Source organism: Ascaphus truei, chromosome 4 (assembly GCF_040206685.1).
Source record: "Ascaphus truei isolate aAscTru1 chromosome 4, aAscTru1.hap1, whole genome shotgun sequence".
Classification (NCBI taxonomy): domain Eukaryota; kingdom Metazoa; phylum Chordata; class Amphibia; order Anura; family Ascaphidae; genus Ascaphus; species Ascaphus truei.
In genome coordinates this window covers 312,359,642-312,372,340 of record NC_134486.1, presented here as the reverse complement: position 1 = coordinate 312,372,340, position 12,699 = coordinate 312,359,642, and the positions used below count along the sequence as shown (strand labels likewise).

Sequence of the window (12,699 nt, the reverse complement as noted above, 5' to 3'; positions counted from 1 at the left end):
TGTGTATATGTAATATATATATTAGACATGCAAATGAACATACAGTAATATTTACAGTTGCTTTATGCTTTACTGTGGAGGGTTTTTGTCACTTTTTTTACCCACCATAACATTAATAATTGTGTTATATATATATATATATATATATATATATATATATATATATATATATATATATATATATACATATACACATACACACACACACTGTGTTGTGCTGTTTTTTTATTTAATTGCACAATTGCAAATGGACAAACATAACTATACCGCAATCATTTTTGGGTACATTTTTTTATATTGACCATCTCAAAATATTCTACGGATGCGTTATATAAATTATATAATATAGGACGAACTATATTAAAAATATAAATAACAGTAGCCTCGGAATACAGTGATACATTTTGTTTTACTTCTCAGTGACAAACACTGCTCTATATCCTAATGTAAGTTGCAAGTCGTTGTTGTCCAAGCATTGTGTTAAAAAAAATGCATCTATTTTCACACCTGAATTTGATTGATATTAGGTTTCATTGTACTTAATAATTCAGCAAAAAAACTTAAATATAATATTCAAGTAATAACTTAATAATTGCAGCAAACGGCAATCTGATAAATATTATATATTTATTTTCTATGAAATTCAAACTTTAGGATTTACTAATGAAAAAAGTACAGTAGATATTAAAAGAAAACATCCAACAGAAAGGGGAATACGCCTGTGTACCTCACCCAGTGCTGGGATCAGTGGCTTCACCCCAGTAGAAGGACAAGGAAGGGTAACAGTACCTGCTCAGCTATTACCCTCCGAAAGTGACAAGCCATGTCCCCTCTGCAGGGCACCCAGATCTACAAGGAAAAGGAGGGTGACCAGGATGTCTACAGCTGCATCTTAGCACGAGGAGCATGCACACAGACACAGCGTGTCACACTGTGCACATATGCAGTGTGTGTTACTGCAGCAGCGTGTCACACTGTGCACATGCACACAGCTGCAGTGTGTGTTACTGTAGCAGCCTGTCACACATGGGCTCCCCATGACCCGCACAGCCCGGCCCCCGGAACATGCTCTGCTCCAATCCCAGCCTCCGCTGCTCTGTGTGACCTCTCACTGCAGTGAGGGAGGCGCTGCAGGGTGTGTGTCCGGGGCACAGTGTGCTGCTGGGTGTGTGTAGTGTTTAAGTAGTGGAGGGAATATACTGTGCAGTGCGGCAAGGTATTGCATGGATGTATGTATTGGGGAGATCGCAGAGACCTACAGTGGTGTGTGTCTGGGGCACAGTGTGTTGCAGTGGTGTGTGTCTGGGGCACAGTGTGTTGTAGTGGTGTGTGTATGGGACAGTGTGCTGCTCTGGTGTGTGTCTGGGGGCACAGTGTGTTGCAGTGGTGTGTCGTGTGTGTCTGGGGCACAGTGTGTTGCAGTGGTATGTGTCTGGGACACAGTGTGCTGTAGTGGTGTGCGTATGGGACAGTGTGCTGCTCCGGTGAGTGTGTCTGGGGGCACAGTGTGTTGCAGTGGTGTGTGTCTGGGACACAGTGTGTGGCAGTGGTGTGTGTCTGGGACACAGTGTGTGGCAGTGGTGTGTGTCTGGGACACAGTGTGTTGCAGTGGTGTGTGTCTGGGACACAGTGTGTTGCAGTGGTGTGTGTCTCGGACACAGTGTGTTGCAGTGGTGTGTGTCTGGGACACAGTGTGTGGCAGTGGTGTGTTTCTGGGACACAGTGTGTGGCAGTGGTGTGTGTCTGGGACACAGTGTGTTGCAGTGGTGTGTGTCTGGGACACAGTGTGTTGCAGTGGTGTGTGTCTGGGACACAGTGTGTTGCAGTGGTGTGTGTCTCGGACACAGTGTGTGGCAGTGGTGTGTGTCTGGGACACAGTGTGTGGCAGTGGTGTGTGTCTGAGACACAGTGTGTGGCAGTGGTGTGTGTCTGGGACACAGTGTGTGGCAGTGGTGTGTGTCTGAGACACAGTGTGTGGCAGTGGTGTGTGTCTGGGACACAGTGTGTGGCAGTGGTGTGTGTCTGGGGAACAATGTGCGCAGTGGTGGGTGTCGGGTACAGTGCGGTGGTCTTGGGTGTCTGGGGCACAGTGTGTGGCGGTGATGTGTATTTGAAGGGACTGGCTATTTACCCAGCATCTCTCTATAACCTCTTCCCTCTCCCCTCTGCTTACCCAGCATCTCTCTATAAACTCTTCCCTCTCCCCTCTGCTTACCCAGCATCTCTCTATAACCTCTTCCCTCTCCCCTCTGCTTACCCAGCATCTCTCTATAACCTCTTCCCTCTCCCCTCTGCTTACCCAGCATCTCTCTATAACCTCTTCCCTCTCCCCTCTGCTTACCCAGCATCTCTCTATAACCTCTTCCCTCTCCCCTCTGCTTACCCAGCATCTCTCTATAACCTCTTCCCTCTCCCCTCTGCCTTATTTAGCCGGCAGTGATTTTCTACCAGATTATTAGGCATATTAGGATTCTGGGATAACATGGCACTATTAGGTTATGGGTTAAGTTGGCATATTAGGGTCAATCTGTCATGTAAGGGTAAGACTGGCATTAATAGGGTATTGTTTGTTAGGTTGGTATATTAGGCTGGGGCCATGGTACTGCAGACCGTGCGGGCAGTGTTCGCGTCCATGCGGCGTGCACGCGGAAGTGGGAGGGGGCGGGCGTTGCGTGAGAAATCAGTAAAACTGATTTCTCAGCGCGACAGACAGGTCACGTGAGCGGTTCACCCAATGAGGGCGAACCAGCTCCATGACGTCACCATGAACGCCCCCCATGGCCCGTCCACCATGGCCAGGGAAAGCACTTAGGCCGTGCATATAGTGCCTGCGATGTCGCCCAAAAACAAATGCCGCCGCCTGCGCTTATAGTAACCGCGACTGCGACGGAGCGATGTCGCGTCGCGCATTTTGGAAGCTGGCAATATTTGATTTTTCAAGGGCTGTCGCCTCATGTGACAGCCCTTGAACCAATCAAATGCCAGTAAGCCCGCGCCACCGCCGCAAAGCGAAATATAACTGACAAGTGACGTCGCCCGTCGCGGGCACTATACGCGCGGCCTTAGGGTTAGGTTAAAGCTGCAGACCAAGCAATATCCTACATGTGTTTTTTTTTTTTTTTTTAAATCAGTTCTGTACTATGAGAAAATACTTGTAGCATTGTTTTAAACAACTCTGAATTATATTTTTAATGTATTATAATGTAACAAGCATTTTTTGTTTCTATAGCAATCATTTACAAAGTCACACCCCCTTCCTCTTCTGAAACAGGCTCTGGCACACCCCTGCCCTCTCTAGCAGTGCACCAATTGTATCTAGTGCCTGCCTGGTCACATGATCTTCCCCACAGAACTTTGCATCTTTGGTTCTCTTCTGCTGTTCCGACAGCCATTTAGTGAACCCCAGAATCAAATCTTCGCTGATCGATCACAGGAGAACGGATCGATCAGCAACTTAGCTAATTACTTATGATTGTGTGGATTGTACTGATGCACATATTAAAGGCGGGGGGGGGGGGAGGGGACCGAAGCTTGGACTGCTGCTTTAAAGGTTAAGCTGATCAACGTCTTATTTATTCGACTGACAGTTAAATAAGGCTGAACAAGTGCATTATATACCCGGCTCACCTGGTAAATAGCCTCTACCGTACTTCAATGGTTCATGCGGTGCTGCAGTCGTTAATTTGACTACGACACAGCGTGTGTGTGACCTGCGGCAGAAGGATGTGTGCATTTGGAGAAACTGTCTGCCTGAGAATGTGCGTATATTAGAAAAGAAAATGCCGCTGTGTGTATTCAAGTGAATAGAAAGTGCTGTCTGGTACGCTGTGTACCCTCTCTGTGTATTGGAGGGAAGTAGAAAGTGCTGCAGTCTGTGTGCTTATCTTGCAGACTGGCTATCTCACAGATACAGCACTGAGGTTTGCTGCAGTTGTATGTACTGTTGTGTGTGTTGCAAGAAGCTAGTTGGAGAGAGTGCTGCAGGGGATCTTTGCAGGTGGAAAGAGTGTCCTAGGTGGCTATGTACAGTTGCAAGGCCTGCTAAATGACTTGGAGAGAACGCTGCAGGAGGTTGTGTGCATCCAGAGAGTGCTGCAGGGTACTTGAATCCCGCCAGAATCCGCTTCTCATGTGTGTTGCTTTTTTTGTAGGTGTCCGAGATCATGAGCACATCATCTGTCTCCAAGGTAGGTTTCAGGCAACAGTTCAGTTACTGTACTTCATCTCCTTTTAGTACAGATAATTCAGAACCAATTGTCCCGGAAGGAATACCATGGTGGTTTGGAATGGATTCTAAATACATCAAGTTCTGTGTTTCTTGCATACAAATCAGCCCTGATTTTATAGCCTTAGCTGTTTCCAACAGGGAAGCTTACCAAGGTCTAAAGCTTTCTATTTCTGTACTTACACAACGCACGAATAAAACATTATTGTAGGTGCAGATATAAAAACCCTAAGGGCCCAAACTGGTGAGATTTTGAGGTTCTGGGTCACAAAAATCCCACAATACTGTCAATCAGACTGTATTAAAAGTCTGTGACTGCTGATGCTAAAAATCAGTGAGACTGACATACAATCTGTGAAGATTGACAGGTCTGCAAGTGTGGCAAATAATGGGTAAATACATAGAAACATAATCGTTAGAGCTACCACCTAGCTTAGTATCACCTTAATTGAACATGGGGAGACTGGTTCCCAGGCCAGATGTGTATATGAATATCATCTCTACATATGGTGCATGTACCAAAGAGCCATGAGGACATTCATACATTTCTTAATACAAAGTCTTTTTACTCTATATGCCACTTTCCAATCTTTCAATGTTGATGTAATTCAAAAGCCATATTCAGTCTCTTAATAATGTTAGGGAGAGCATCCTCGCTCAATTGAAATACAAAAATAAGAGTACCTGCAGCACTCTTAAACAGTTGTGACACCAATAGAGGTCAAACTCAAAGCAGTTTAATGCAAGGCGAGCAACACAATCTCATAAACGGCATGCTACACAGGGCACTATCAGGATGCAACTACCCAGATACATACTCCCCCAGTGAGGGGTATACCCAGGAGGACTGGGGAAGGGAGACAAGGAAGACGAACACCACACTGATCTACATACTAAAAATATCACAATAAAGTGCAAAACAAGGTGCCAATAAGGCAACAACACAAAAAAGGAGAACACAATCCAAAAATCAAGGGATTTACAGTGACTTTGCAGCCTGAGGTACCTGCGCTGCAGAATGATACAGGAACTTGATGCAGCAATGGTCTTAGAATGTACAATTAGGGACATTCAAGTGAATGGGCTTTAATGGGTCAGTTCCAGCACTAGAAGGTGTCTTATGGCAGCAGTCTGCTTATTAAATATGGGCCTTGGTGTCTGTATACAGTCATTTTACCCACTTGTTTTTTCTTTTTATATTTTTTTTAGGGCTGCTTTGTATTCAAGCCAAGTGCAAAGAAGAAAAAGACTTCTCTTACAGTGGGTCAGTGTAACAACGGGTTACTATTGGTGGTTTGGTTAAACATGTTGTCATAGGGTTCTTTGCTTTAACCTGTGATTCACTGATATGTCAATGCCTTTGTAAGTAAAAAAAACTGATAAGCTCCCCAACTGACACGGCACTGTATAAAACAATATGCTTATATTGTAACAGGATAATACACACATTCCAGCGCTAATCCACAGCTATTTAAACGAAATAAAAATAGTGTGACTTTACACACGGTACAATAATTACAACAATGCGGTAATGAACCTTCAAGTAAAAAGTCCTGCAGGTTGGAGCACTCCCGGATTGTCCAAAGCCTGCCAACAGATGTTGAAAACAATAATCCTCCTTGGCGCTGGTGTCAGATGAAAGAGCACATGATATAAAACAGAACAACGAAGGTGTAAAATACTCCATGATATTATTGTGATTGTTCAATTCAAAGTGACTTGCCACGTAAACAAATAAAAATGTAATTGTGATTCTTATCTCTATTTGAAAATACAATAATAGTGATGGTGAACCATGCAGAATACAATTAAAATCTAATGATAATGTGACAATGGTAGTCACTCAATTGGTATTGGGTATAATTTGGAGTGATTCACCCTTTAAGCCTTCCCAGTGCTCATACAGTGGTCGGGCAAAGAGTGGTAGAGCGGCGCTAGACCTATTTTTACAATACTATACAGTTCAAATGCAATAAAGTTACTTGTAGTCCCGCAGCCAGAGTCCCAGGGAGGTTATTCAAACTCCTCCATGTGTGAATGTCAGAAAAAGACATTTTTGCCGTCTATTTCTGCTGCTCCGGATGCCACTGCATGTCTGTTGCTATTCTCCATTTGATCGTACCTGATCCAGGAAGCGTGGCTCAGAGGGAGCGTGGGAGTTTCTACTATTGCTACAGAGGTTGCCTGCACGCACCCGACAGGACCGACACGGCTACAAAAGGACTCTCACCAGATACAGCAACACAGGAGGTGGGTGACTGAAAACAGAGCACATGTAGACCACACAGGATCAGAATGAATGAACAGCAGGGGAGCTCCTGAAACGAAGACGCAAACCCTCCGACTTGCCAACTGACTCGTGTTGTCACATCCAGAATGTGATGTCACCATTAGAAAAATCTTCGCCCTATGAATCCTGTTTATCTGCAAGCTCTCGTACTGCAACATCATCACCCGCAATCCAAAGCCATCCACTTTGAAGACAAGCTTCAGGTAACAGCAGGAAGGGTATAGAGGAATACATGCAGCAAGAACAAAGCACAGCAAGTGTCAAATTCTTTAACTTCATCTCTATGCTAACATCCCTTGTGATATCAACGCATATTATACCACTGGTTTGTGGTGTGTTTTCTGTTTTCTCTCTACATATTACGGAGAAAGAAGCAATAAGACCACGTACTGGAGGACTATCAATTATTTTTCTCTCATACAATGGTCGGATGGATTTTGTACTGAACACCCACCCTGTCAAACAAGTGGGATGTCACTTCTTGTGGTTGTTGGTAACAATTGCTCACTGTTACATAGTACAGGGGGGTGCAAACTTTTTTCCCTGCGCCCCCTGCCGGTGGTTCTCTCTCCGCGCCCCCCACCCCGCTTGCCTCGGCTCTGGCGGCATGACGTCATGTTGCCATAGCAACGGGACGTCACATGACTGCCATGGCGACGCGTCTAAGAAGCCGCCAGAGCCAAGGTAAGTCAGGTTTACAGAGGGCCTGCAGCTCCCCCGGTACTTAATTTAAGTGCCTTCGGGAAGCACGCAGGGCCTCTGTAAACCCTGCGCCCCCCGCAGTCAGTCTCGCGCACCACAGTTTGCGCACCACAGACATAGTTGATAAGGTTGAGAAAAGACATACATCCATAAAGTTCAACTTATTCTAAATTTAGACAGCAGATAGTTTATCCTATATCTATACTTACTTATTGATCCAGAGGAAGGCAAACAAAAAAAACCCATTAAGGGGAAAATAAATTCCTTCCTGACTCCAAGAATTGGCAATCGGATTACTCCCTGGATCAACATTCTTCCCATGTTTACTTATTTGGTATATCCCTGTATACCTTTCCTTTCTAAAAAGATGTTCAACCTTTTTATGAACATATCTATTGTATCTGCCATCACAGTCTCCATGGGTAATGAATTCCACATTTGAACTGCCCTTACTGTAAAGAACCTTTTCCTTTGTTGCTGGTGTAATCTCCTTTCCTCCAACATAAAGGGATGGCCCGAGTCCTTAGTACTGCCATTGGGATGAATAGTTCTTTTGAATGCTCCTTGTACTGTGCCCGAATATATTTGTATATAGTTATCATATCCCCTCTTGGACGCCTCTTTTCTAATGTAAATCTAATTTAGCTAGCCTCTCCTCATAAGTTAGATTGTCCATCCCCTTTATTAATTTGGTGTTTCTTCTCTGCACTCTCTCAAGTTCCATAATGTCTTTTCTAAGGAGTGGTGCCCAAAATTGTACTCCATATTCAAGGTGTGGTCTTACTAATGCTTTGTAAAGAGGCATAATTATGTTTACTTCCCTTCCATCCATTGCCCGTTTACTGCAAGATAAGATCTTGTTTGCCTTTGCAAATCTTGTTTGCACACGTAACTTTGAATTGAACAAAGTCAATCACAATAATATCGTTGGGTATTTTACACCTTTTTCCTGGTTTTTTTTATATCACGATGTGCACTTTCATTTGACACCAGCGCCAAGGAGGACTATTGTTTTGAACACTGTGCTTATATTGTCTGATGACATTCTCGATGTGCTGTGGTTCTGAAAAGGTGAAATGCATCACTTGGTTAATTTCACACAGGAGTCAATATTTCCAGAGCAGCATCCCGGGCATGATCTTTCTATAGCAAGTGTATATATATATATATATATTACTCAAAGTACACACTTTAATAAACATATCAAAATCGTCCAGAGAGTTAATTGTACATATTAAACAGTCCAATTGTCCCTTTTGATGCAGTAAAATAACAAAGGAGTGAGAAGGAGTAGGTAGTATGATACGCTTTTTTGGACCAACAGGTTGATAAGTTACAACCTTTCGAACCTTGCAGGGTTCTTCATCAGGTATGGAAAGTACAGAAACAGCGGATATTAAATACAGTATGGTCACGGATATTAAATACAGTATGGTCGCGGATATTAAATACAGTATGGTCACGGATATTAAATACAGTATGGTCGCGGATATTACATACAGTATGGTCGCGGATATTACATACAGTATGGTCGCGGATATTACATACAGTATGGTCGCGGATATTACATACAGTATGGTCGCGGATATTACATACAGTATGGTCGCGGATATTAAATACAGTATGGTCGCGGATATTACATACAGTATGGTCGCGGATATTACATACAGTATGGTCGCGGATATTACATACAGTATGGTCGCGGATATTACATACAGTATGGTCGCGGATATTACATACAGTATGGTCGCGGATATTACATACAGTATGGTCGCGGATATTAAATACAGTATGGTCGCGGATATTACATACAGTATGGTCGCGGATATTACATACAGTATGATCGCGGATATTACATACAGTATGGTCGCGGATATTACATACAGTATGGTCGCGGATATTACATACAGTATGGTCGCGGATATTAAATACAGTATGGTCGCGGATATTACATACAGTATGGTCGCGGATATTACATACAGTATGGTCGCGGATATTACATACAGTATGGTCGCGGATATTACATACAGTATGGTCGCGGATGTTAAATACAGTATGGTCGCGGATATTACATACAGTATGGTCGCGGATATTACATACAGTATGGTCGCGGATATTACATACAGTATGGTCGCGGATATTACATACAGTATGGTCGCGGATATTACATACAGTATGGTCGCGGATGTTAAATACAGTATGGTCGCGGATATTACATACAGTATGGTCGCGGATATTACATACAGTATGGTCGCGGATGTTACAGTATGGTCGCGGATATTACATACAGTATGGTCGCGGATGTTAAATACAGTATGGTCGCGGATATTACATACAGTATGGTCGCGGATATTACATACAGTATGGTCGCGGATATTACATACAGTATGGTCGCGGATATTACATACAGTATGGTCGCGGATATTACATACAGTATGGTCGCGGATATTACATACAGTATGGTCGCGGATATTACATACAGTATGGTCGCGGATATTAAATACAGTATGGTCGCGGATATTACATACAGTATGGTCGCGGATATTACATACAGTATGGTCGCGGATATTAAATACAGTATGGTCGCGGATATTACATACAGTATGGTCGCGGATATTACATACAGTATGGTCGCGGATATTACATACAGTATGGTCGCGGATATTAAATACAGTATGGTCGCGGATATTACATACAGTATGGTCGCGGATATTACATACAGTATGGTCGCGGATATTACATACAGTATGGTCGCGGATATTACATACAGTATGGTCGCGGATATTACATACAGTATGGTCGCGGATATTACATACAGTATGGTCGCGGATATTACATACAGTATGGTCGCGGATATTACATACAGTATGGTCGCGGATATTACATACAGTATGGTCGCGGATATTACATACAGTATGGTCGCGGATATTACATACAGTATGGTCGCGGATATTACATACAGTATGGTCGCGGATGTTAAATACAGTATGGTCGCGGATGTTAAATACAGTATGGTCGCGGATATTACATACAGTATGGTCGCGGATATTACATACAGTATGGTCGCGGATATTACATACAGTATGGTCGCGGATATTACATACAGTATGGTCGCGGATATTACATACAGTATGGTCGCGGATATTACATACAGTATGGTCGCGGATGTTAAATACAGTATGGTCGCGGATATTACATACAGTATGGTCGCGGATATTACATACAGTATGGTCGCGGATGTTACAGTATGGTCGCGGATATTACATACAGTATGGTCGCGGATATTACATACAGTATGGTCGCGGATGTTAAATACAGTATGGTCGCGGATATTACATACAGTATGGTCGCGGATATTACATACAGTATGGTCGCGGATGTTACAGTATGGTCGCGGATATTACATACAGTATGGTCGCGGATATTACATACAGTATGGTCGCGGATGTTACAGTATGGTCGCGGATATTACATACAGTATGGTCGCGGATATTACATACAGTATGGTCGCGGATATTACATACAGTATGGTCGCGGATATTACATACAGTATGGTCGCGGATATTACATACAGTATGGTCGCGGATATTACATACAGTATGGTCGCGGATATTACATACAGTATGGTCGCGGATATTACATACAGTATGGTCGCGGATGTTAAATACAGTATGGTCGCGGATATTACATACAGTATGGTCGCGGATATTACATACAGTATGGTCGCGGATGTTACAGTATGGTCGCGGATATTACATACAGTATGGTCGCGGATATTACATACAGTATGGTCGCGGATGTTAAATACAGTATGGTCGCGGATGTTAAATACAGTATGGTCGCGGATATTACATACAGTATGGTCGCGGATATTACATACAGTATGGTCGCGGATATTACATACAGTATGGTCGCGGATATTACATACAGTATGGTCGCGGATATTACATACAGTATGGTCGCGGATATTACATACAGTATGGTCGCGGATATTACATACAGTATGGTCGCGGATATTACATACAGTATGGTCGCGGATATTAAATACAGTATGGTCGCGGATATTACATACAGTATGGTCGCGGATATTAAATACAGTATGGTCGCGGATATTACATACAGTATGGTCGCGGATATTACATACAGTATGGTCGCGGATATTACATACAGTATGGTCGCGGATATTACATACAGTATGGTCGCGGATATTACATACAGTATGGTCGCGGATATTACATACAGTATGGTCGCGGATATTACATACAGTATGGTCGCGGATATTACATACAGTATGGTCGCGGATATTACATACAGTATGGTCGCGGATATTACATACAGTATGATCGCGGATATTACATACAGTATGGTCGCGGATATTACATACAGTATGGTCGCGGATATTACATACAGTATGGTCGCGGATATTACATACAGTATGGTCGCGGATATTACATACAGTATGGTCGCGGATATTACATACAGTATGGTCGCGGATATTACATACAGTATGGTCGCGGATATTACATACAGTATGGTCGCGGATATTACATACAGTATGGTCGCGGATATTACATACAGTATGGTCGCGGATATTACATACAGTATGGTCGCGGATATTACATACAGTATGGTCGCGGATATTACATACAGTATGGTCGCGGATATTAAATACAGTATGGTCGCGGATATTACATACAGTATGGTCGCGGATATTACATACAGTATGGTCGCGGATATTACATACAGTATGGTCGCGGATATTACATACAGTATGGTCGCGGATATTACATACAGTATGGTCGCGGATATTACATACAGTATGGTCGCGGATATTACATACAGTATGGTCGCGGATATTAAATACAGTATGGTCGCGGATATTACATACAGTATGGTCGCGGATATTACATACAGTATGGTCGCGGATATTACATACAGTATGGTCGCGGATATTACATACAGTATGGTCGCGGATATTAAATACAGTATGGTCGCGGATGTTAAATACAGTATGGTCGCGGATATTACATACAGTATGGTCGCGGATATTACATACAGTATGGTCGCGGATATTACATACAGTATGGTCGCGGATATTACATACAGTATGGTCGCGGATATTACATACAGTATAGTTGTAGGACAAGTATCCAGTTACAATGGAAGGTTATTTTTAGTAAAACAATAACAGAAATGTAAAACATAAAACCTTGTAAACAGAAAAAGCAAAACGGGCAACATAAATCAAATGTTAGATTTTCCAAATATATCCCAATATCAACACCAGTCCTGCCGTGAAAGTCACCTCACTTAAAATGAGTTTTTGTTAATTTGTCCTAATAATTGGGGACTTCCTGTGTTTCTATGTATTGTTTCTCGGACGGATTATTTGCAAATACTAAGGGGCCAGGACACACATTTTATTTACATCTCCGGTTGTTTATTACAAATCCACACAGTGTATTTTTAAAACTATTATAAA

At 42.9% G+C, this 12,699-nt stretch overlaps 2 protein-coding genes across 6 annotated transcripts in view; one reads left to right on the top strand and one right to left on the bottom strand.

Annotated features, from left to right (window-relative positions):
- The window catches only part of RARS2 (arginyl-tRNA synthetase 2, mitochondrial), a 39,473-nt gene extending 38,424 nt beyond the window's left edge, over nt 1–1,049 (bottom strand). The window contains exon 1 of the mRNA XM_075597851.1: nt 790–1,049. Within this exon, the coding sequence (XP_075453966.1) occupies nt 790–825 (36 nt within the window). The 5' untranslated portion in view covers nt 826–1,049. The remainder of the gene's footprint in view (nt 1–789) is intronic.
- A 57-nt stretch (nt 1,050–1,106) lies between these two features.
- Nucleotides 1,107–12,699, top strand: part of ORC3 (origin recognition complex subunit 3) — a 56,455-nt gene continuing 44,862 nt past the window's right edge. Inside the window, exons 1-3 of one of the 5 annotated variants that reach the window (XM_075597846.1) lie at nt 1,107–1,216; nt 4,152–4,187; nt 5,435–5,489. In XM_075597846.1, coding sequence (XP_075453961.1) covers nt 4,164–4,187; nt 5,435–5,489 — 79 coding nt within the window. In that variant the 5' untranslated portion in view covers nt 1,107–1,216; nt 4,152–4,163. Of the gene's footprint in view, nt 1,230–4,151; nt 4,188–5,434; nt 5,490–12,699 lie in introns of those variants that run through there. The other 4 variants (XM_075597847.1, XM_075597849.1, XM_075597845.1 and 1 more) reach the window with 4 other exon arrangements.